The 27,308-nt window shown below is 39.9% G+C and overlaps 1 protein-coding gene across 2 annotated transcripts in view; it reads left to right on the top strand.

The window, feature by feature from the left end:
• The window catches only part of LOC124612780 (exocyst complex component 4), a 242,963-nt gene that overhangs the window by 16,206 nt on the left and 199,449 nt on the right, over nt 1-27,308 (top strand). For both annotated transcript variants that reach the window (XM_047141177.1, XM_047141175.1), the window contains exons 2-4: nt 11,458-11,619; nt 11,713-11,882; nt 25,790-25,955. In XM_047141177.1, the coding sequence (XP_046997133.1) occupies nt 11,458-11,619; nt 11,713-11,882; nt 25,790-25,955 (498 nt within the window). The remainder of the gene's footprint in view (nt 1-11,457; nt 11,620-11,712; nt 11,883-25,789; nt 25,956-27,308) is intronic.

The following is a 27,308-nucleotide window of genomic DNA, read 5'->3' as shown; positions in this document are numbered from 1 at the left end:
GGACTAGCAGTGTGCTTTGTGAATGATGCCCAAACTCGGTTAATATTTGTATGTATCACCATGGTCCCACTAATTATGCCTTTCAGCATTAAGTCTGATAACTGCAAGCTGTTTAGTACTATCTCAATGCATTATTATTATTATTATTATTATTATTCTTTCTTTTCTCGGACGTTATGTCTGGTCAAAAAATGGAAAGTGACGCGGACCTTGATCAAGCGTGACTCTCCTTTTAACTGTATGGTATATGTTACATTGCATTTAGGAACATTCAGGTAATTGAACATGTATCAATAATTACAGATTTCTGTAGTTGTATAGATACGTTTGGATGTAGCTGTATTGCGTTGATGTACTGGTGGATATTGTGTGGTATGACTCCTGTAATTGACAGTATAATTGGTATAATGTCAACTTTATCCTGATGCCACATGTCCTTGACTTCCTCATCCAGTTGGATGTATTTTTCAATTTTTTCTCATCATTATTATTATTATCTTCACTTTCTCAGACATTAAGTCCGGTTAAAAATGGAGTGACACGGACCTATTATTATTATTATTATTATTATTATTATTATTATTATTATTATTATTATTCTATCAATAGGATTGTGGAAACATCACGTCTATTACTGTTAGGGAAACAGTGTAATTCGAAACCAAACATTTCACAATTAGCGATGTCAGGATGAATCGTGTTTATACTGTATGCACTGTCCACCAGACAGGGACTAGTTGCGAGCAGAGTAACACGCCCGTGACAGACTCCAATGTACATGCATATCGAATTTTCTCATTGTAAATCTCTAATCAGTGTGGCAGACATATGGCATAGAAAAACAATGTATATGTGGATATGCTTCTGGTTCTTGGTGCATCTGATAACGGGGCTGGTGTTGCTGCTCATGAATATGCTGCTAGATATCCTCATCAACACCATCCAGAAAAATATGTGTTTTCTCATCTGGAGCTGCGCCTTCGGGAGTCAGGTTGTCTCCTTCCACCATCACATGACAGAGGTCGTCCACAGACTCACTGTACCCCAGCCACTGAGGAAGCTTTCTGGAGGTCATACACCAAGAACCTCAGTGAAGTACACGTAGCGTAGCAAGGCAGATGCGTGTCTTGCAAAGCCCAGTCATTAACATGCTGCATGAGCATGTGCTGCACCCTTATCATTATGCTTTCACGCAACACCTGCATCATGCTCATCACATCAGAGAATGCTATTCTGTGAATGGTTCCAACAACAGGAAGCCAACGGTGACTTTGTGAACACCGTAATTTGGTCAGATGAACCAGCATTCACTCGTGAGGGTGTCTTTAATATGCACAATGCCCACCATTGGTGTGAGGTTAACCCACACCTCACCCAAGACCGTGGATACCGAGTTTGCTTTGGTATCAATGTCTGGGCCTGAATATTGGGTGACAGGTGGTTGGGCCCTAAATGTTGCCTGACCAGTTGACTGCATGAAGATATCTTGCATTCCTCTTGAACTATCTGCTTGATGTGCAGGAAGATTTTCCACTACATGTTCGGCAGAGGATATGGTTTCAATGCAATGGTGCACCTCCACACTCTTGTGACAGTATTTGGACAGAACATTTCCAGGGAAACGGCACAGACATGGAGGTCCAGTTGTATGGCCACCACTTTCACCTGACCTAAATCCCTTGGGTTTCTTCCTGTGTGGACACCTTGTAACCTCCCCTCACTTATCGACCTTAATGACAGTAAAAATTAAACCACGTGTACCTAATGGAAATTTGGGAAAAGCAGTCATCACCGAAGTTAATCTGTCAGTAAAGAGGGAGGAAAGGGTTACATATAAATGAAAGGAAAAATGCAAATGAAACTGGTGGAAACTAATTTTGAAAAGGGGTAAAGTTAATCAAGAAAGTAAATATGTGGTTGTTACGTTAACAATTAACTGCCGTTAATTAGATATTTGAGATTTGGGGAAAATTACGGTCGCCAGTCCTATGGACAACTACTATAATAACTGAAAAAGAAAGGTTATTGCACACATAATTAGCACTAAAAGTGTGGCAACTGAAGGTTGACACGTGTCGTGTGAAAACTGAATGTTTGTCAGAAGTAATAAATTTCGCTACACTCTTGACTTAATATAGCCAAAGAATTAATAAAACCAGAAAATTGAAATTTAATTTAGTGACTGAAACTAATAGTGAACTTTCTTTCTGAAGCACTACGAAATTAAATAAAATAAGGTTAGTCTTGGGCTACCTCAACAATCATCTCAAAAGCAACTTGAATCTACACAATTTGGAACTAAGAGATTTAACTTTGAACTTGAATTAAATGATGTTGAACAATTAACAATAGTAAAATTTAGTACGTGCCAAGCTGAGGTGCAGTCACAGGTAAGCTAAAATAGGGTAACAAAACTCGCACTCTTAATTTGTGCTTGTGTAATCTAAATATTGTAGCCAGCTATGAATACTTTAACTGAACTTTGAAATTAAAGCAGTGAAATGGAATGATATTACTTTAATGCTGCTGCTTGAATATCAACGACACATAGGTTCATTTCAGAAAAGGAAGCGACCCTGCTTGGTAATGCAATTGGGACAATGAGCAACAAAGGTTCATGCTAAGTTGCTATATTTTTGTGATGCGAATGGAACAGTTTGAAAAGCTGAGGTCTGCCGTACAGTTCTAAACCTTTACGTGCTTTCAGTCTTCCTTGTTGGTTGATAGAAGGTTTGAAGTCGTCAATCGAGGAGGTGGCGACAAGCACTTATTGTCGGCCGTCGCTGTTGCAGAAGCTGGATGTTGGTGCACCTTCTTCTCGACACTAGGCGAAACGGGCTCTTGATGTGTGCCTGCTAATGTTTCCCATCTGCGACACCGTGCCAGAAACTATCATAGCAAGTCGAGCGCAATTACATGCTGCCAAACCCCGGAAACTCGCGGGAGCGTCACTCAATACACCTGCTCCACTGCCCTACTCCAGCCAGACTCTGCTCTGCCTGTGCTCCACGCGGCAGAGTTAAAACTAACGAAGATCCTAAACACTTTGGTTCTCCACACGATTGATCGATGTAATTGTTAGATGGCATAGTTTTCCCTAGGCAAGACCCAGTGTAAAAATACAAATAGTGTTTACAAAACAAACCAATTATACATCGACATAATTGCATAAATATATATATATACAAATAGTAAAACAATTACAATATATAAAGACACAGAAATATCATATCTTCAGGTAACAAAATAAGGAAAAAATTTATAGTACAATAGATGGAAATAGGAGGATATGCATTTCCCTGTGTTACAACCTGAAGGAGCACATGTAATCTACTCTGCCGACGAATGTGGAAGAATTGGTAGCGTGTGTTCATGCTGCTCTTGTTACTGTGGATGCACCTTTGGTGCGAAGGGACCAGAGCTTCATGGTCCGGCGAATTGCACAATTTTTGGATGTGGAGGGAGGTCGCTTTGGCCATCTGTTGTTCTAAGGACAATGTATTCTGTTGTGAAGGTCATGCAGTCATTAATATGGACATTATTGTCACTGGTTGCTAATGTGCGACATCTGAGCGCTCATATTACATGTAGTATAAATGACAAGTAGATGTTGTGTTATTGTACTGTGCTGTCATCTTTAGCATTTTGAAACTGATATTGTTTTTGTAGTTATTCTGTCCTATGACAGTTTGTGTGTTTCAACTGTCTGTTTCTTATTTGTGTAACCACATATTTGTTATGTTCAGCGTTGCAAAATGTTGTAAATTTAGGATACGCGTGACCTAAGAAATGGTGTATATTACAGAATAAAACGTCAGAATGAAATTAGCAATAAAAAAGGGGGGGAGGGCGCCCCAACCCAGGATCGAACCCTCGACCTCCTGCATGCTAACCCAAAACTTTATACACTGCACCAGTATGTGCTGACAGAGGTAGTCACCATACATGTGGTTACAGTGTTGCCAGACTGCCACCTTCTTTAACGTCCTTTTTCTGCCAGATGTACTTGCCAGACGAAATTTTGGGAGAGACATTTTTTTATTGCTGGCATGTGAGGAGTCGTGCTGCGAAGCCCGAGTGCGCAAATTTCACTTCATCCTGTATATCGCAGAAAAAATAACGAAGAAACTATAATTTTGGATGTATTGGTTGATGATATTTTTATTTTGACAAAAAGTGAAAGTTAAATGAATAGTTTTTAGAAACAACTTCAATCTGAATTTTTTATGCATGATTTAGATGAAATGAAATGTATCTTGGTGAAGATCATAAGAAGTTACAATGGAGAAGAGCTGTTAATTGACCAATGAGTGTACACAAAAAGAAAACCAGAAAAATTTGGCATGAATAACTGCAAGCCAGTTTCTACACCTACCACAGGGTGTGAAGTTATTAGAGCCAAAAGATGATGAAATATGGAGGTAGCTTACTTGGAGGCAGTGGGAAATCTTTTATATTTAGCTCAAATGTCTATGCCAGATTTTGCCTTTGCTGCTAATACAGTGAGCAAATTTTGCATTGTGCTGCCCCCTACTGCCAGGTACTCCATATCAGCAGCCTCAGCAGTCACTAGGCATCGTGAGAGAGCAGAAGGGGGAACTCTGTGGAACTCAAAGACTTCCAATGTGGTCAGGTGATTGGATGTCACTTGTGTCATACATCCGTATGTGAGATTTACACACTCTGAAACATTTATAGGTCCACAGTTTCCAAGGTGATAGTGAAGTGGAAATGTGAAGGAACACGTACAGCACAAAAAACGTACAGGCCGACCTTGCCTATTGACTGACACAGACCGCCGGCTGTTGATTGGTTGGTTGGTTTAAAGATTAAAGGGACCAAACTGCAAAGGTCATCGGTCCCGCCGGCAGTTGAAGAGGGTCGTAATGACTAATAGGCAGACATCTATGCAGACCATCACACAGGAATTCCAATCTGCATAAGGATCCACTGCAAGTACTATGACAGTTAGGCGGGAGGTGAGAAAGCTTGGATTCCATTTTTGAGCAGCTGCTCATAAGACAAACATCACGCCAGTAAATTCCAAACAAGGCTTCGCTTGGTGTAAGGAGCGTAAGCATTGGACATTTGAACAGTGGAAAAACATTGTGTGGAGTGACGAATTACGGTACACAATGTGGCGATCCAATGGCAGGGTGTGGGTTTTGCGAATGCCAGTGTGTGTAGTGCCGTCAGTAAAATTCGGAGGTGTTAGTGTTATGGTGTGGTTGTGTTTTTCGTGGAGGGGCCTTGTACCCCTTGTTGTTTTGCATGGCACTATCATGGCACAAGCCTACACTGATGTTTTAAGCACCTTCTTGCTTCCCACTGTTGAAGAGCAATTCGGGGATGGTGATTGCATCTTTCAACCCGATCGAGCACCTGTTTATAATGCAGGGCCTGTGGCGGAGTGATTACACAACAATAACAGCCCTGTAATGGACTGGCCTGCACAGAATCTTGACCTGAATCCTATAGAACACCTACGTGGGTGTTTTGGAACGCCGACTTCGTGCTAGGCGTCACCGACCGACATCGATATCTCTCCTCAGTGCAGCATTCCATGAAGAATGGGTTGCCATTCCCCAAGAAACCTTCCAGCACCTGGTTGAGTATATGCCTGCGAGAGTGAAAGCTGTCATCAAGGCTAAGGGTGGGCCAACACCATATTGAATTCCAGCATTACCAATGGAGTGCGCCACGAACTTGTAAGTTGTTTTCAGCCAGGTGTCTGGATACTTTTGATCACATAGTGTATGTTAGATGTCCTGTGATGTAGTATGCCTTTATATCGAGCTGGGAACATACTAAATATAGTAAAATATACGTTCCTAAATAGTGTTTCTCCATCAACACTATTTTACTGTTAAAAAATATAATCCAATATACAGGTAGAAACATTAAAAAAGTAAAACCTTGTACTTAATTCCTTTTTTTACTACATAGGACCTTTGTTACATTATCACATGAACAGGGACATATTGTTAAGGGAAATTAATACTAGCCGGCTGTGGTGGCTGAGCGGTTCTAGGCGCTTCAGTCTGGAACCGCGCAACCGCTACGATTGCAGGTTCGAATCCTGCCTCGGGCGTGGATGTTTGTGATGTTCATAGGTTAGTTAGGTTTAAGTAGTTCTAAGTTCTAGGGGACTGATGACCTCAGATGTTAAGTCCTACAGTGCTCAGAGCCGTTTGAACCATTTTTGAAATTAATACTAATTAAGAAAACATGCCTTAACTGGAAATTAATTACGTACAGTATAAAATAAAAGTAAAGCATTTAATGTGACTGCGTAAGTTGTTAATTTCAAATTATCAATAATCGACAGAGAATGAAGAAGATGATGACAGGTTCCATTTATTAGGAAGCATCCCAGATTTTATCTATAATTATTTGTGAGCCTGAAAGTCATCTGCAAATTTGTGTCGTGTACAGGGGATAATGAGGAGAGACAGATGTTTTCATGTTATTAAGCTAACTTGTTCCAAATGTGTACAGATATAAGAGAATTGTATGTTCAGCATAATCAGATGAAGAATTAAGACACTGGCCACTGATTCATTAGGATATAGTCTCAGTCTCTATCTGGCTGTCTTGATTTAGGTTTTTATTTTCCTAAACCTGTTCTATTATATTCCAGAAAGCTCATGGCAACCATCTGCCCCTTGCCTTTCATTAAATGAATTTCGTCAAATGTTTTTCCTTGTACTGAGCTGACAGGCCTTATGTCATTGTATAGTGATCTTTGTACAAATAAAATTACTAATACTAGTACTAAAGAAAATCCAAATTAGGATGACTGAATGAGATAACAGTCTTGCTACAACACCACACCCTTAGTTGCTGAGATAGGAACTAACAATTCTGAAAGCTAGGATTATTTTTTATTACTTTTGTATGCAATTGTCAGCAGTACTTAGAAGTTTGGTTCTGGGAGAGGCAGGGTGTTACTACATCTTCATCTACATGACTAGTCTGCAGCTCACACTTAACCCTAACACTTGGATCTGTCACATGGATATCTAAAGAGAGGGGGGGGGGGGGGGCAAAAATTGACCTCGCATTCTTTTCACTTTCTAACATTTTGTTTGTTTGTTTGTTTGTTTTGTTTTGATTATTTAATGAACTAGGAATTTCTTTACTAGGTTGCACCACACTTTGCATAGTTATCAGGAACATTATAACATATAACATGTACAAATGCAATAAATAAAGTAATGAATATGAGAAATATTATATTTTTATCATGAAACTAACACTTTCATATACATCTGACTTATATTAAGAAATCATAAAAAAACGTTCAATGGCAATCCACAAATAAGAAAACAGAAAATCAGTCAGAAATCACAATTGAGTTTTTCCCTCACTCACTTTCAATTTCGCAACCTCTGCATATGATTGTTTTTGCAGAATGAGTGGAACACACATACTTGGAACACCTGCAATAAACTATAGACACTTTTGTCATCTCGTCTTTTTCCTTTTTAGAGTTTTTACTCTTCAAACAGAGGTGACATCTTCCTCTTGAATAAAATTCAACAGATTGAACAGTTTCAGTAATGCTAGGCAGTGTTTTCCCTAGAACACTTTCCATTGCAGAGATGATAGGCTTTTGTAATAAACTCATGATATTCTTTGCTCTCTCTTCCACAGCTGGCCTAATGAGCTGTTGACCTAATTCTAGCAGATACAACCTTCTTACATTATACTTCTTATTCCTGTCGACTCATCCACCTTGTTATCATTGTGTTGTGTGGAAAGAAGTAGGAGATTCTTAGTAAGCTTCAGTTTGGAGATGTATGAAATCAAGGTAACTGGTGCGTTGCCTGTTTTTGGATCTGTGAATAAGAACTTAGAGGAATGTAGCTCTTGACCCTGCATCTTCTTTAGCTGTTCTGGTATGTGTTTCCTGTTACTGTAACTTGTCACCATTGTAAAGCTCCTCGGCTAGGTCTATGGATGTATAATAACAATCTGTTGTTATATTTCTTCCACTTCCTACCTGCGGCTTCTAACTCCGGTCCTCGGCAGATCGTTCATCCATCCCTGCATAGACCTCCATTTTTAGAACATACCTAGTGTGTGCATCTGATTGCATCCTAATGAATATGCCATACTTCCCAATTTTGTCTTTCATAAAGACCCTAGAGGGACATCTTCCTCGAAATTGGGAGAGCATTTCATCAATCGTTTGCACTTTGTATGTAGTATTTCACAAACATTTCGTCAGTTTTGTCGGAAATTTCGCAAAGTGGGCAAAACTTTTCCTAAAACTTCCTAGCAGATTAAAACTGTGTACCGGACTGAGACTTGAAGTCGGGACGTTTGCCTTTCGCAGGTAGAGCAGTTGCCTGTGAAAGGCAAAGGTCCCGAGTTCGAGTCTCGGCCCGGCACACAGTTTTAATCTGCCAGGAAGTTTCATAACAGCGCACACTCCGCTGCAGAGTGAAAATCTCATTCTGAAAACTTATCCTGCTTTCATCTTTTAGTTCTTATTCCTTGATCATCACATCGAATCAGGGACAGAAGTTCTCCACATCGAATATGACTTATTGTAGTTATGTAGATGTTCTTTCCAATTACTTTTCCCCATAAGTCCTCAAGAGGCAGTCTAGTGTCATTATTTGTGTCCATGAGTATCAAAATACCAATGAAGGCATACATTTCTTCTATGGTTGTAAGTTTTAAGTTCTTGTTATGAGCTTCTTGGTTTGTATAGTCCACAATAATCTTCATAATTTTGGGCGTTATAAACTTTTTGAAAGATTCCGACACACTAGAGGTCAAGCCTTCATGCGTCAAAACTTCATGAAAATTTACTATATTTTGTACTGACCTGTGTACTTGCCTTGGAGGCACAGTAATATATTCCATACCACTTTTTGCTGTAACAATGATTCTGGAAGCAACTGCATGCTGTTTAGCAGGGGATGAACTCCATGAACTTGACTCATTTTCAATTGCTGTGTCAGTATCATATGTCACAACTATATCATCTTCTTCTGGATCACTTTAATCACCTTCACTATTATAGCTGACACCTCTTCATCATCTGTGAGAAACCTCTGATACTGATGAGACATTTTATCAGAACTACGAATAATGTACAACAGCTTGAACAACAAGGAGATCTATTTCAAAACAATGACGGCAACATGATACCGTTGCTTCTTCACTCCAACAATTAGATATATTAGACAAATAAAACAAATACTGTGGCCAATTTTTGCCCCCCCCCCCCCTGCATAGTGGTGCTAGGATTAAATTCCTGGCAGAGTTCATTGAACCACCTTCAGTCTATTTGTCCATCATTCTGCTCCCAAACAGCGCATGGGTAAAACGAACACTTAAATCTTTCCGTGTGATTTCTGATTTCTCATATTTTATTACAATGATCATTTCTCTCTGTGTAGGTTGGTCTCAGCAAAATATTTCCTCATTCAGAGGAGAAACTTGGTGACTGAAATTTCATAAAACGATGTCATCATAATGAAAAAGCCTTTGTTTTAATGACTGCCACCCCAGTTCATGTATGACATATGTGACACTGTCTCCCTTATTTCATGGTGATAGAAAATGAGCTGTTTTTCTTTGAACTTCGACGATCTCATCTGCCAATTCTATCTAGTATCAGTTGATTTGTTTGCACCACGTAACGCCCGCTGTTTACTTCCTTCTTTGTTGCTGAGCGATGTATCACTTTTCGTTCTGACGCCTTTCCTATATCTTTACTACTTTTTATCTGTATAAATGATGAACTATTGGTTTTGCCGTTTAACAACTTTTTAATAACTGTGGAAGTATTACAGGCATCAGGTCCCACCTAATGTGTCACCCGCCTATACGTTTTACATGAACCTTTCAAGACTCAATCGATCTGTTTACAAAGAGAAAGCAGAATATCTCTTCCTTTGACATTGTCCAAAAACGACCTAGGAAGCTCGACGCTCTCGCGGCCCAGGCTCTTCCATGGCTCGCGGTAGTTTGCAGCATTCGTTTTATTGTTTACCCACTTGCCGCTACATCGAACTTTCGTGGTGATCGTTGGGCAACGTCTTCCACGTTATCTGCAACATAAATAAACTTTCTTCCCACAGTATTTCTGAAAACCCAAAAACAAACTTAAAGAACATAATAATAATAACTGTTCTTACAATTATTCGTATAAGTCTTGGTCGATTTAATGGGGGGTGGGACAGGCCTAAGCCTAGTGACACCACAGCAGCAATGCCATAGAAGATTATGAACAAGTATAGTGTAAGCAGTTTCTCTAGCAGACCTGTTGCATCTTCTAAGTCTTCTGCCAATAAAACACAGTCTTTGGTTTGCCTACCCAACAGCATTATCTGTACGGTCATTCCAATTTAATTTGTTTGTAATTGTAATCCACGAGTATTTAGTTGTCTTTAGTCCTTTAGATTTATGTGTTTGGATTATCTCATGCTTCTCATTATTTAGATTCAGTTGCCCTTATTTGCACCATACAGATATCTTGCCTAAATAATTTTGTAATTGGTTTTGATCTTCTGATGACTGCACTAGATGGTAAATAACAGCATTATCTGCAAACACTCTAAGAGGGCTTATCAGATTGTTTCCTAAATTGTTTATATAGGTTAGGAACAGCAGGGGACCTGTACCACTTCCTTGTGGAATGCCAGATATCACTTCTGTTTTACTCAGTGACTTTTAATTGGACTGTGACCTTTCTGACAGGAAATCCTTAATCCAGTTCTACAGCAGAGATAATACTTCATAGGCACACAATTTGATTTGAAGTTGCTTATGAGAAATTGTGTTAAAAACATTCTGGAAATGTGGAATCATTTGGGATCACTTTGCTTTATGCTGCCTGTTCAACAGATCTTACTCACTCACACCCAGTTTTGTATATCAGTTTACTGAAAGGCATCTCCTACCAGACATTGGAGGAGAAACCAGCTATGTTGTGGTTCAGCAAGTAAGTGTTGTGTGTGGGCATGTTGAAAAAACATGTTGTTCACTTGCACAAATGGATCTGTGAAATCATTCCTTTGAGTGAAATTGACCGCCCACTTGCTGAATATGCTGCTTGATGTAGCACATCCAATTTCAACAGCTGCTTCATACAGAAAAAAATACTTTCTTTATATATTAAATTGGTATTTTATGTTTGTGAAACAGTTCTGACTTGTGGTTGAGTCAGTCTCCTTCCCTAGTCCACAGGCATGTTTTTTCCCCAAATTGTTCTTCCTTTCTTTCTCTAGCCCTTACCCTTTATTGTGTCCAGAAAACTTCCCTCAGTGAATTTCTGAAACTGTTTCCTGCAATTCTCTACTTATTGTTTTCTGCTGATATCTGTGCTTCAGTATTATTTGGCTTGTAATTTTGGAATGTAATAATGTTAAAAATGCTACTAAAAGCATATATTAATTGTGTATTATTGCAAGTTTAACAAAGGGTTAATGATTACAGAGTGGATTATTGATGTCAGTGATACGGACTCTGTCTGCAAGTGAATCAAATGAACAGCGAGACAGAGAAAAGGGTAAATTGGAAAGAGAATACAAGAAAAGTGACCAAAGATTGGATGAACTTGTCTCATTGCATGATCAAGATCTTACACGTGTTATGCAGGTAACTGTAAATTGTATAATTTAGAGTATTAAAAATGTTTTAAGTAATTCGCATGATCATAAAATGTATATATTTTCTTTTTTTTTTATTCAGCTGTTTGGAAAGCTCTCTACCCGAGTGCAATTGTCACGAGAAAAAATTCATGCTGTTAAAGAAAACTTACATGCTTGCAAAATGCTCCTCCGGTGTCGGAGGGAGGAACTGAAAAAATTGTGGCTTGAGGGAGTTGAGCATAAACATGTTCTGGAACTCTTAGAACAAATGTAAGTTCATTCTTGTGCTTGACAGTAAAACATACGATTAATTTTAATTAAACGTTATGTTTTGATGTCTATGTGCCATCCCATTTTGCTTTATTAAATCTTTTATCATCATCCTCTACATTAACATTCACCTGATGCAACACAAGTAATGCCAAAACCACACTTCCAAATGTTGTTGAGAGAAATTATTGATAAGAGCTCTTGCTCAGTTGTATGTACCTGTGGCCTTAACATTTGTGTGTTTCTTTTCATGCCTGCGTAAAGCTTGGCAATTTCTCATCCTTACCACTTGAATGTCCTATCTCTCATTACCATTTTCATTTGATTAGTTACACGCTATCCTCCAATACACAACTGTTATTCTATCAGAATTTTTAAATTTTTGAAAAACTGTGATATCAATTCGTTTGTTATCCATTATTATGTTTGGGGTGACTGGATAACAAAAGTTGATAATGAAAAAAAAATTTAGAATAATGAATCAGGAACTGTTAGTTAAACAACCTTCATACTCAAATTGTGGGCAACATTTGTACATAGTCACATTGAATTCCCTGTGTTTCTGCCTGTTCAGTATATTTAGTTTATTGGCGTACAACTTATATGAAATCCGTGTCCGGCCATCCTGATTTAGGTTTTCCGTGATTTCCCTAAATTGCTTCAAGCAAATTTCTTCCCGGTTCCTTTGAAGGGGCACGGCCGACTTCCTTCCACATCCTTTTCTAATCCGATGAGACTGATGACCTCCCTGCCTGGTCCCCTCCCCCACATCAACCAACCAACTTATATGAACTTTCTGAAAAGACAACAAAATGCTCTCAGAATCTGCACATTAAATATAGTAATACATATAATCAGTACTGGTCATACTGAGAACAAATCTTTGCTCAACGGCAACTGAATGCAATGCGTGGAGATTTGTTTAAAGTTCTCTTGAAAAAGAATCATTTTATGATCAGAGAACAAGATAATTAGTGAAGTTGCATTTGTTGAACTTGAAGATAGGAAAACCTCTTGTGATATGGAATGAGTCAAGGTATATGTTCACAAAAGACAACCAAACCATAGAAACTTAATCTTTACAATGTACTGATACCCATATCGTGCAATATTGGCTGGATATAACTTTAACCTATTGACTATAGACTTGGACATCTGTGAATTCATTTCAGGTGGTGTGCACAGACAGTTTCTGGAATAAAACCATCAAGAAGGGTAGGGGAATACTTATGCTGGGGAGAGCAGAAAAGCAATTGTTAGCAGCCCACATAGATAGTGAATAGACATCATTTAGTTCCAGCATAATGGATGTAGAGGAATTATGGGCAGAGTTTAAACTGATTGTCTCTGGAGAAGTATGTGCCGAGTAAGTGGATTCAGAATGAAATAGACCCACTCTGGTTTAATTATGAAATCTGGAAAATGCTAAGAAAGCAGAGATTGTTGCACTCTCTGGTCATAACAGAACGTGGAAATGCCAACAGGTAGAAGTTAATGGAAATTCATGCATCTATAAAAGTCCAATGCGTGAAGCATATAACTTCTTCCATCATCATCGTTAGCAAAGGATCTTGCTGAATAGCATAGAAAATTCTGTTCATATATAAAATCACTAAGTGGGTCGAAGGATTCTATCCAGTCACTCATTAACTAATTTGATGTAGCAGTAGAAGACAGCAAAGCTAAAGTTGAAGTCTTTAAATTTCACATTTAAAAAGCATTCTTGCAGAAAGATTATACAGACTGAAGTATTTATGGATCAGGTTCTTGCTTTTAACTGAGTCAACAATGGTCCTTAATGGTCTGTCACCCTGATGATGATCATGAGCATTTTTACCTTATTTAAGATTTGCTGCTGCTGTACAGTGCCACGAATGTACCATAGTACTCATTTGCCTCCTGCAGAGGATTGAGAGCTGTAAGAGAGCTCACATCTTGAAACACCCCCGTTTAAATTCCTTTATTGGGTTTTGTGTGATTTACAGAAGCCGCCAAACAGTTAATTATTATGTGAATTTTAAAATTTTCCCGGCGAATTGACTGTTCAAACAAATTTCGGGCTTGCAGCCAGTCGTCGTTCAATACTTCGCACGATATTTCAACTGGGCACCTGCCAGTCATCTTCAGGTGAGCCGTCGCAGACTGGCGATAAAGTTCTCCGCTCCGCAATATATAGCGTACTGTAACTGTTCTGCGCATGCGTCGAAAACTTGATAGTTGAGCCAACACTGCCCGCCGGCCGCGCCCTCGCTGGTGGAATAGCGGAACTCAGTCGCCCTCTGCGTTGCTGTTTGCCACGGCCATCGACGCACTCTGTCGTCTTTGATTTGAGCAAATCGTGGAGATGATGGGATTCCATGCACTGTCCAGCTGGTAGCCGCTGTCACGGTTTAGCAGATTTTCCGCCAGTCGTATTTCTACGGATTCTTTAATAATGGAGTCCCAGAAAGACGTTGCTGTAGACAAAATCATTGTTTTCTCATACTCCATTGAATGTCCAGTAGAAATACAATGTTCAGCAATAGCGGACTTGCTTGGCTGCAAAAGGCGGGTGTAACGCTGATGTTCAGTGCAGCGTTCTTTCACGGTGCGTGTGGTTTGACCTATGTAAGCCATACCACATTGGCACGGTATCTTGTAAATTCCGGCCTTTCGTAGTAACAGATTGTCCTTAACTGATCCCACAAGGTCCGCAATCTTCGATGGTGGGCAGAAAACCACTTTTACCTGAAATTTTCGGAGGATTCTTGCTATTTTAAACGAAGTGTTGCCAACGAAAGGAAGAAAAGCTAAAGATTGTTCCGGCATGTTCTCCTCCTTATTCACTTCCTGCTTCTTAGTTTTAACTGTTAGTGCCCTGTTAATCTGCCGGATGGAATACCCATTTTCGATGAATACTGTCTTTAGATGGGCGAGTTCTTGAGATAAGCTATCTAGATCTGAGACAGTATGAGCTCTATGAACAAGCGTTTTAAGCAAACTCATGGTTTGCGATGGGTGATGGCAACTCGATGCTTGCAGGTACAAATCAGTATGAGTGGGTTTCCGGTAAACTGAATGCCCTAGAGAACCATCATTCTTCCTTCGAACCAGGACATCCAAGAAAGGCAAACAACCATCTTTCTCTATTTCCATGGTGAACAGGATGTTGCTATGAATGGAGTTGAGGTGATGTAGAAACTCCATTAATTTATCTTCTCCATGAGGCCACACTATGAAAGTGTCATCCACATAACGCCAAAAAACTGTTGGCTTTAGGGCAGCTGATTCAAGCGCTCTCTCTTCAAAGTCCTCCATAAAAAGGTTGGCGACCAAAGGAGAGAGGGGGCTACCCATGGCGACACCGTCAGTCTGTTCAAAATATTCTTGATTAAACATAAAATAAGTTGAGGAAAGTGCGTGCCTGAACAAAGCAGTGATATCAGCAGGAAACATGTTACCAATCAGTGTCAAAGAATCTGCAAGAGGAACTTTTGTAAAAAGTGAGACCACATCAAAACTTACTAGAAGGTCTACACTGCTAAGACGAAGAGCCCCCAGTCTACTGATAAAATCAGCTGAGTTTCGTATGTGATGTGAGCACTTGCCTACAAAAGGTCTCAGTAAGGAAGCGAGATGTTTAGCTAAATCATATGTAGGAGCTCCAATGTTGCTCACTATTGGACGCAGAGGAAGACCCTCTTTATGAATCTTTGGAAGGCCATACAGTCTTGGAGGTACACAACCATGTGGTTTTAACCTCTTGATGGTCTCTTGCGGTAAGGAGGAGGAATTTAATAGTGCTGAAGTTTTTCGTTGCACACGTCCTGTAGGATCGTTATCAATCCTCCTATAGGTAGAGTCACTTAGCAGACCATACATCTTATCTTTATACACACCACGAGGTAACAAAACAGTTGCATTACCTTTGTCAGCTTTCAATACCACTACGTCAGGGTCCTCTCTCAGATTTCGTAATGCAGCCCTTTCTGCAGAGGTTAAATTACTGCGTTGAGTAGGAGCCTTCAACAGAGCACGGCAAGTTTCCCTTCTTATTTCGTCTGCGGCATCCAAAGGAAGAAGTCGTACAGCTTCTTCAACACCACTCAAAATACTTACTAATGGCGGTGCTGTAGGTGTAGGTGCAAAATTGAGTCCATCTAAAGATAGTATTCATCGAAAATGGGTATTCCATCCGGCAGATTAACAGGGCACTAACAGTTAAAACTAAGAAGCAGGAAGTGAATAAGGAGGAGAACATGCCGGAACAATCTTTAGCTTTTCTTCCTTTCGTTGGCAACACTTCGTTTAAAATAGCAAGAATCCTCCGAAAATTTCAGGTAAAAGTGGTTTTCCGCCCACCATCGAAGATTGCGGACCTTGTGGGATCAGTTAAGGACAATCTGTTACTACGAAAGGCCGGAATTTACAAGATACCGTGCCAATGTGGTATGGCTTACATAGGTCAAACCACACGCACCGTGAAAGAACGCTGCACTGAACATCAGCGTTACACCCGCCTTTTGCAGCCAAGCAAGTCCGCTATTGCTGAACATTGTATTTCTACTGGACATTCAATGGAGTATGAGAAAACAATGATTTTGTCTACAGCAACGTCTTTCTGGGACTCCATTATTAAAGAATCCGTAGAAATACGACTGGCGGAAAATCTGCTAAACCGTGACAGCGGCTACCAGCTGGACAGTGCATGGAATCCCATCATCTCCACGATTTGCTCAAATCAAAGACGACAGAGTGCGTCGATGGCCGTGGCAAACAGCAACGCAGAGGGCGACTGAGTTCCGCTATTCCACCAGCGAGGGCGCGGCCGGCGGGCAGTGTTGGCGCAACTATCAAGTTTTCGACGCATGCGCAGAACAGTTACAGTACGCTATATATTGCGGAGCGGAGAACTTTATCGCCAGTCTGCGACGGCTCACCTGAAGATGACTGGCAGGTGCCCAGTTGAAATATCGTGCGAAGTATTGAACGACGACCGGCTGCAAGCCCGAAATTTGTTTGAACAGTTAATTATTATGATTATATGACCATGTTCTTAGTGGATGAAAGGCTTCTGTGGCTTCGGGGGGTATTTCAACCGAGTGCGGCTGTTCTGAGACGGAACAGTTAATGATTGAACGTTTGTCTATTATTAAGGACCACAAAGATTGCGATGTACAAACTGGTATATATTTTCTACTAACACACAAATTCTTAGGCAGTTGCTACCTTCGCCTTACACGTTTAGTTACGGTTATATCTTTAATAGGTTGCTGATTTTAGGTACTTCGTCACACACAATGATGATGGTTAACATTCACAACAATCCTCACTGCAATCCATGGTTGTTGCTGGCTGACGCGGTTGACGCGAAACACGAAATTCGGCACTTGTCACTTTTGGTTTTATATCACTCGTGAATCGGTATTGATGGGGGTCAACTCCATGATGATCGGGAGGGACGCGCTCATTCGTCATACTCCGGTGAATTTGCTGTTTACAACTCACTCGACCACGTTCTTGCCCGTCTCTCCAGTACTACCGCTCACTCGACACTTGTCGCACTGCCTCCTTCTGCTCTCGTCAATCGACTCCTGTCTGCTATCGACCTTGGTGTCAGATACTAATAACTATGTTTGTGATCACGTCACGGATCCCTTACAGTCTACACCAACTCACTATGAAATGACATAACTGCCTTTTTAGAGAACTTTCTTGTACTTGCTTGTCCTCATATTTAACGTTTACGATGTTAGGTGATAAACCGCTTATTACTCAGAACAACACATCCAAAATGAATCACAGAACAGAACATGAGAGAAAAATGACATTTCTCCTCAGTTTCTTTCAACTGTGTCTGGGTGTTGTCATTGTGGGTAGCAGTGCTTGATCTGGCCTTCCAAAACACTGCCAAGCTTTGATGCCAAAGTATAAATACTATCTCCACAGCAGGTGGACACTCTTGACAGCATCGCATGTTGCTGATGTCCTGTGCTCATGTTTCTCCCATTGTCTCTGCACAAACCAAATTTGAAGCCTGCACAGTGGAAATTCCCCACATTCTAACTACCTGAACAGTGTTTCACATGAACATCTTTCATCTGACTGCAGGGAAGAGATGGAACACCCTGTTACACCACTATACATACCGTTGTTCAACTGTCACACAGTCTCTCATATGTAGGACATAGAAGTTGACATCCCTGGCATTGAGATGCAAATGAATGAGTTGAAAACAAATAGGAATCTCAGTTCAGTTTTACAGAGAGTACTCTATGGGATGGCCCCTTCTGTTTCCTTGCATTTGTCATGAATCTTTTGTCCAGTGCAAAGTTCAAAGTGACTGGAGAAAAGCCCAGGGGATTCCTATAAACATTTTTATAAGAAGACGACAAACACTGGTCTGGCTATAGAAAGTTTTTTTTTAAACCACGACCAGCTTCATGCCAATTTTTAGGTGCATCCTCTGTTGATCTAAACAGGGATTACCAAGGAAGTATTTCACAAGTTTCCTTTTTACACTTGCATTTTTAATATTGTTAGGAGTATAATAGTGCCGTGTGTTAGATACTTACGTAAATTGTGTCTACAACATTATTGTACACTTTTCTGACACCTCTCCTTGTCCTCCACTTCGTAAATAAATTAAAACCCGCTAGAAGCATTTGTCAAATTAATAAAATGTCGAGGTCCTTAAAACAAAATAAAATGCGTATTTGGTGTGGAGAGAATAAAATAAGTCCTACAAAGCATGCAAAAAATGTATACAAGCACCAATAAAAACATACCAAATTATCAGCTGGATGCAATGCAGGTATGGCCACAAGGAACACTGAACTAGCTAGAGCCCTATGCAAGCTGCCATGAGGAAAAGTACATTGACTGTGGTGTTTGAAAACCCAATGAGATGGCAAAGCATGAAAAGAGGGGAAGGTGCTGTGTGTAAAAATAAATTACAATTTAAGTTGGCAAATACTATGAAACATGGACAGTGCATGGATAGAAAACTAATGCAGTAAAAACCTTATCATGCAGACTACAAAAATTTATAATGGATTTTATTCCATGCAATTTGAAAACCAGTGAAGAATTTATAAACAGTAAAGGTTTTTACATGAAGCAAAATACGTTGTCTAAAAATAAGAACAATGGGCCATCTGGTTAGATAGTAAAAATTTCCTAAAAATATTCGTGTGTCTCAGTTGTGTCTTGGTCCTTAAGATGAGCTCAGGTGGTTTTTGTAAGTCTCGGAAAATTGCAGTCGCTTAAAAAATATTAAGGTTGTTACTATTATTCTCCGAATGGACACTACTAGCCATTAAAATTGCTACACCACGAAGATGATGTGCTACAGACGCAAAATTTAACCAACAGGAAGAAGATGCTGTGATATGCAAATGATTAGCTTTTCAGAGCATTCACACAAGGTTGTCGCCGCTGGCGACACCTACAACTTGCTGACATGAGGAAAGTTTCCAACCGATTTCTCACACACAAACAGCAGTTGACCACCTTGAATGGTGAAACGTTGTGATGCCTCGTGTAAGGAGCAGAAATGCGTACCATCACGTTTCCGACTTTGATAAAGATCGGATTGTAGCTTATCGCGATTGCGTTTGTCGCTTTGGTCGAGATCCAACGACTGTTAGCAGCATATGGAATCGGTGGGTTCAGGAGGGTAATACGGAATGCCGTGCTGGATCCCAACGGCCTCGTATCACTAGCAGTTGAGGTGACAGGCATCTGCATGGCTGTAACGGATTGTGCAGCCACGTCTCGATCCCTGAGTCAACAGATGGGGACGTTTGCAAGACAACAACCATCTGCACCAACAGTTCGACGACGTTTGCAGCTGCATGGACTATCAGCTTGGAGACCATGGTTGTGGTTACCCTTGACGCTGCATCACAGACAGGAGCGCCCACGATGGTGTACTCAATGACGAACTTGGGTGCATGAATGGGAAAAGTCATTTTTTCGGATGAATTTAGGTTCTGTTTACAGCATCATGATGGTCGCACCCGTGTTTGGTGACATCGTGATGAACGCACGTTGGAAGCGTGTATTTGTCATCACCATACTGGCGTATCACCCGGCGTGATGGTATGGGGTGCCATTGGTTACACGTCTCGATCACCTCTTGTTCGCATTGACGGCACTTTGAACAGTGGATGTTACATTTCAGATGTGTTACGACCCGTGGCTCTACCCTTCATTCGATCCCTGCGAAACCCTACATTTCAGCAGGATAATGCACAACTGCATGTTGCAGGTCCTGTACAGGCCTTTCTGGATACAGAAAATGTTCGACTGCTGCCCTGGCCAGCACATTCTCCAGATCTCTCACCAATTGAAAACGTCTGGTCAATGGTGGCGGAGCAACTGGCTTGTCACAATACGCCAGTCACTACTCTTGATGAACTGTGGTATCGTGTTGAAGCTGCATGGGAAGCTGTACCTGTACATGCCATCCAAGCTCTGTTTGACTCAATGCCCAGGCATATCAGGACCATTATTACAGCCAGAGGTGGTTGTTCTGGGTACTGATTTGTCAGGATCTATGCACCTAAATTGTAATCACATGTCAGTTCTAGTATAATCTATTTGTCTTATTAATACCCGTTTATCATCTGCATTTCTTCTTGGTGTAGCAATTTTAATGGCCAGTCGTGTATGATTTGCATACTCTCATGTACGTCTGTTATCTGATGTCTTGTGTCACATAAATGCGCACTTAGTGCTGATCCTGAATTCCTGCAATTTGTACACTCTTTAAACTGAGTTGAAAGACTTCTGCCAGTTTGGCCTATATTTTTGTCTTCACATTTCTGGCAAGAGGCATGATAGATACCCAACAACTTGAACCTATCGCACAACATACTTTCCTTTTCTCTAAATTTTTGGCCATTACTCATAGGAATATAATAAGCTGTGGCTATATTTTCGAAACCAGGTATTTTCCTACTCTGTCAGAAATCTCTTGAAGGAAAGGATACCTATGGTACCCTTTTTTTTTTTAGATAAAGCTGTATTGTCTATTGTGGTAAGAGAGCTGACAATCTTTGGTTGGGATGAAAATTGTGCCACAATGTGATTCATATTGAGCCTTCATACTATACCCCTATTAATGTTACATACAAAAACGTTATCATAACCATTTGAGGCTGCTATCAATTGCATGGTCTGAAACTCACATGTTAAAGCATACTGTGTAGTATTCTGTTTAAGTCCTCCAAAATATTATTATATTTCTGAAAAGAGTGTCTCTATGATAGAGTAATGTCATCATTATATGTTGCTCAAATCACTTTTTTTTTTTTTTTTTTTTTTTTTTTTTGGAATATAGTTTAAAATTTTATGTCATATTATGTTCGAATGTAGTCATCAATACATTGGAAGGCAGAAGGATAATGGAGGATCCATTGTGAGAGCCTGTTTCTGTATGTATGTGGTATCTCTGAACTTGAAATAATTATAACTAAAAATTAGGTTGAAGAACTGTAGGGCTTCATTGATTTTGTCCCAGGATCTTTTGTTGTGCTTAAAAAGATTCTTACTTATTATTTGATACAACTGTTCAGTCGGAATGCCGGAGTGAATTTTCTTTATGTCAAAGGATACCAGCGAATTGTCTTCAGGGATGAAAAGGCTAGAAAGTGTTTTAATGAGGTCATCTCTATGGGAAATTTTAAAATTCAGCAGGTGTTTGAAAATCTTATTTAAATGATCTAACAATAGCAACTCAAATGATATCCAGGCCCATTTCTGGCATACATTATATGACAGATAGGAAAATTATCTTTGTCCAGCTTTATGGAATTCACAGGAATAATTGATCTTTTTTTGGAATGTACTGTAAAAGATTTTTTTGTCCTTCATTGTTTCGTTAATGCTAGCAATCTACTGTGCAGTTTGGTCGTATCTACTTTCTTCCTGTGTTGTTTACCCCAATAAACTGTTTAACCATATCGTCCTATGATTATAGCAGACATTGATTTGTCTGCCTGTATGATAAGGGCTCCATTGTCCTTGCATATTTTATTTATTTTCCGTAAAGTAATGTTTTCTGTATGCCTAGAAGAAGTGGATGAGTAGCAACATTGGTAACAGTCAAGTATTTTCCTATTACTCTATTGTCTGTAGGAAGTAAATTCCCATCTAGGGCTGAAATTGAATGAGAAATCAGTTCATTGAATTTCTGTTGTGATGGTTCCTGCTGAGTGCTATAGAATGAGGCCTTGTACAACATTTTTTTTCCTTTTGGTAAAAAATAATGTTTGTCAGATTACTAGTCTTTGGAAGGAATGCGAACTCACTTTTTGGTACTGCAATATTAGGCCTACTATGTTGAATCTCCTGTAGTTTTTGAAATTTCCTATCCTGGTCATTAGACAGCCAGTATTTGAATTCGAGATACATGTTAATGTCTCGCATGATATTTTGTGAACTTTGGATGAAAGGCAACAGGCAGATTCCAATTTCCTAGATTTCCAGAAAACATTTGACACAGTGCACCACTGCAAACTATTAAGGAAAGCATGAGCATACAAAATAGGTTACTAGGTATGTGATAGGCTCAAAGATTTCTTAAATAATAGAACCCAGTATGTTGTCCTTGATGGTGAGTGTTCATTAGGGACAAGAATATCATCATAAGTGCACCAAGGGAGTGTTACGGGACTGTTCTTGTTCCCTGTGTACATAAATCATCTGACAGATAAGGTGAGCTGCAGTCTGAAACCGTTTGCTGATGACACTGTAGTGTACAAGAAAATATTGTTGTTGAATGACAGTGGAAAGGTAACAATGACAGACAGAATTTCTATTTGGTGTGATGAATGGCAGCTTCTCTGAATGTAGAAAAATATAAGTTAATGGCGATGAATAGAAAAAGAATCCTTTAGGAAAAGATACAGTCCTGCATACCATATAAAGAAGACACGTTAAGTTGGAGACAGGCACCATTAAAATACACTTACACAAAGCTTTCGGCAACAGCTTTCACCAGCAAAAGAGAAACAGAGAAACAGAGAAACATACACCATTCATACACAAAAGCAAGCACACATCACGTGTACCTGACTGCCTACTCCAGCAGCTCAGACCAGAATGCAATTATCACATCGGATGGCAGCAGCAGTCTGAAGGGGGCAAGGAAGGAGAAGGTATAGTAGTGTACTTGTGGGGGGACAGAGGGATGCTGTGGGGGGACCAGTGAAAAGGAGAGGAGCAGGAAAAGATCAGCAGGTGTGTTGGCAGGGGGTGGCAAACAAAGAGGCTGGGAGACAAGAATGAGGGGGAGATGATAGAACAGAGGGTGAAAACTGATGGGTGGAGGACGGTATGTTACTGTAGGTTGAGGCCGGGATAATTTTGGGAGTGGAGAATGTGTTGTAAGGATAACTCCCATCTGTGCAGTTTACGAAGGCTACTGGTGGATAGGGGGAGCCAGATAGCTGGAGTAATGAAGCAGCCATTGAAATCAAGCATGATACACTCAGCTAGCTGTATTTTGTGCTACAGGTTAGTCTACTTTGCTCTTGGACACAGTTTGGTGGTGGCTGTTGATCATGGTGGACAGCTGGTTGGTAGTAATACCAAGGGGGGGGGGGGGGAGAAGAAAAAAATCCACAGTTCAATGGTTGCAGCAGAGGGTGGCCCCAGCCCCTTGACCCACAACCTCCTGACGCTTCACCTGTTGGCATTCTAGTCCCTGCACACCCTGTCAAACAGTGTTCCTCTGTTCTCCCACCCATAGGCTACTGTCCCTTCCCCTTTCCTGCCCCTCCAGATTGCTGCTTCCATTCCATGTGATAATTGCATTGTGGCCTGAGCTGCTGGAGTTGGCAGTAATGTGTGCATGAGGTATGCTTGCTTGTGTGCATGAATGGTGTGTGTTTCTCTGTTTTTTGTTTGCTGATGAAAGCTGTGGCAGAAAGCTTTGTGTAAGTGTCTTGTCTTTGTGGTAAGTAGCAATCTGTCTTTTCCTACACTTTTATACTTCCACTTGGAGTCTCCATTATTTAAAAACAATTCTGTAATGTTCGAATACAGTAGTAGTGGTGTGTTTCTTGACAAAGTCACATTAATTAAATGCCTAGGCATAACATGACAAACTGATATGAAATGTAATGAGCACTTAAGCATTGTAGTAAGAGAGGCAAATGGGCGACTTCATTGTGAGGGGAAGGTTACAGGGAAGTGTAGCTCATGGCCCATTCTTGATTACTACTTTAGTGTTTGGGACTCCCACTAGGTTGTATTAAAGTGAGAGGTCAAAGCAATCAGATGCCTACTGCTGGATTTGTTACTGGGAGATTCAATCAACATGAGTAAAACAGAAGTGATTCATGAACTCAAATGGGGTTCCCTGGAAGAAAGAAACATTCTTTTCGCAAAAAGGCATTTAGAAAATTTAGAGAACTGGTATTTGCAGCTGACTGCAGAACTATTATACTGCCACCAATGTACATTTTGTGTAAAGACTACGAAGACAAAATAAGAGAAATTTGAGCTCTACAGTGGTATATAGAAAGTCGTTTTCCCTTCACACCATTTATGGCTTGTGGAGTGTGTGTGTAGATGTAGATGTTGTATTCTTTTTTCTATGCAGAATTCTTTACAAATGCCTAATGGAGAGCCAGCTAACTAGCTCTGCTCAGATAAATGTGCCAATATTCTATCATAGGTCACTTGAAAAAAAGTGGGGGGTCATTGCAGCATATTTAAGCCTGTCTGAAATGTCCTGAGTCATTGATTGGCAACATAGAGAGCTTAAGGGCATTCCTATCAAATCGTCAGAATACTGTATTTCAATATTATGTTAGAAACACCTTCACAGCTGGCGTCATAGGTGCAATATGCTAGCATCATGTGTGCAGTAACTTGCTTGTTTTCTTTGTTACATTCTATGCTGTCATACTCTGAGGTATCATACTATGGTTTGTGTTTTCACAGAAGATATTCTTAGCCAACATTGGGGCTATCAGAGCAGTCTTTTGTAAATGTTCATGAACTTAAGGTTGTGACTGTTCAGTCATTTCAGAATTCTAGTTATGCCATTCCAGTTAAAATACTTTCAGGTATGATTTTAGAAGACATTATCAACACATTCAGTCAGTAAAGACCAGACATAATAACAGTTTGCACTTGCGTAGTACTTACAGAAGATGTACTTCATTCTGCAATTCCATTTTAATACAGAAAAACAGAGGAGTTTTCAACCTGACACATTTAAATACACATAGTGTGGATTCCATGTGACATGCTCTCTTCTGTACAGGAGTTCCTCACTGTAGTTTAAGTCCTTTCCTCTGATGTATTGATCATGTTTATGTACTGCAGGAAGACTTCATTTGTTTCACGTTGTTTTGTTTTTTATTGGCTTGCTGTGGACAATATAACTCATTTTCTGAACAAGTATAGTTGATTCAGATAATCCCATGGGATGATAAAAAAATTAATACAGGATATTTCAGAATTTGAAATGAATACCCAGGTGGTATTCTGAAAAGACTTTGGAAATTTCATAGTTTGTTTTGAGAGAATAACTGTGTAGAATCTTAATTTGAGGTGTAACTGCAGTTGAAGATATGGAGACAATTCTGAATAAGATAAATGGATGAATACTGTCATTGAGAGCAGAGCAATATTGGGTAGTAGGAAAGACTATGGAAAAAGACTCTGTAGGTGGGGCTGAGCTGTTAAAGGGAAGAAAAGTGAATGTACAGATAAAGAAAAGTTAAATTGATTTCTGTGGAATGTAAATACTTTGTTGTGGATGGGAGTGAATTGCAGCAAAAGTACTCCAAGAAAGGTCACACTGATAATGCTCGATTTGAAGCAATCAGTGTATTTCATTCATCCTCTTGTTTTCCACTATTACATTTGGGCTTATATTACTGCTAACATTTTGTGCTTATTCCTAGTGATCAGCTTCGGGAGGTTCCTTCAAAGCTGGAAATGCATTTGTCAAAGAAACATTACCTGCATGCAACCAGGCTTTTGGTTTCTGCTCTTTCTATGGGAGAAGGTGACTTGGAAGGTGTTGAGGCTCTTCGTGAAGTCAGGATGGAACTACAGGCCAAGAAGGAGGTATGTTGAAATGAGTTTTGCTGTGTTTGTACTGTGTGTCACACACTGAACAGATCGTAGCTGGGCAGGGATGCACTGAGACGTAAAACACACTGCCTCGCGCTGCGTTATTTTCATTGACAGTCGGGCGAAACTGGAATGGGTTGCACCAATGATGTCCAATATTGTAGCAGGCTTGTGATGGAGAAGCTGTGCTTGAGCTTTGGCAAGAAACATTTTACACATATTGTGTGTATTTTAATGATAAATTTCACTGCTGATATTAACAAACTTTGTCTTTGTAAACCATATTCATCAAGGACTCTCAAATTACATTATGAAAAGTGTCTTTTATGCCAGTGAGCCACATGGAACAGTCTTCTTAATGTTTCATATGATGTCACTCAACGTAATGGCTTAGAGGTTTTATAAATTGCCTCCCTTGTCACAAATAAATGTTTTTATAGCTTACAATAAAAGACCTTCCCTGAGATGGACTATAGACTGTGAATTTGCAAGAATAACCTATAACTAACATAATACTTATATATCATGTTTCTTCTTTTGTTATATCATGCAAAAATTTAATTTTTCTCTTAACTTTTGTCATGAATATCTGTAGCTCATACTGAAATGTATTCTGCAATAAAAAATCAAATTTTTCAAGAAAAATTATCAGTAATAAAAAATCAAATTTTTCAGAAAAGGTTATCAGTTCTTCACCTGACAGTAGAAGCTGTACTATCTCTCACACTACATTTTTGGAATGAGTCATAGTATCTTATTCCTTCTGAGCTTCAGAAGTCTTACACATTACTGTAAAAACAAAAACAATAAAATATTAAAGATGTTACCAGTGTGGAGTTTCCTCATGTTAAAGGGGTGGGGCAACATACTTGCTGTAGGGCCTAGGCCTTAGGTTGACAAATATAAATTTAATCCAAAGACCTGTCCATAGTTAACCCTCCCTGACTACCCCTTTCCCCACCACTCCTCGTCCTACTTCCAGTCTCTCTTTCTCTGACCGTCCTCCTCCCACATATCCCTTTTAACACTTCCTCATCCCCCTGCCTCCCCCTCTCTCCACTGCAACTTTCCACCCAACTCCCACTCTAAGCTCCACTTCTACACAACTACGTGTCTACACTTGACCCCTCTCCATGGCTGCTACCCCTCTGCACAGCTGCTACCCTTTTGCACAGCTACCCTTCATTTGAATGTGGTTTTTGTCAGATCCTGGATCTGTGTTTTGACACCCTTCGAAAATGCTGCTCCAATTCATTAAATGGAACATTGTATGATTTGAGGCCTTGCAGATGGAAAAATAAGTAGTTTTGTTGTATCAGGTATTTCCCGGTGAGGAAACTGGGCTGG

The sequence above is a fragment of the Schistocerca americana genome, chromosome 4, assembly GCF_021461395.2.
Source record: "Schistocerca americana isolate TAMUIC-IGC-003095 chromosome 4, iqSchAmer2.1, whole genome shotgun sequence".
NCBI classification, from domain to species: domain Eukaryota; kingdom Metazoa; phylum Arthropoda; class Insecta; order Orthoptera; family Acrididae; genus Schistocerca; species Schistocerca americana.
The sequence above is the reverse complement of the archived record's forward strand: the minus strand, read 5'-3'. Positions and strand labels throughout refer to the sequence as shown.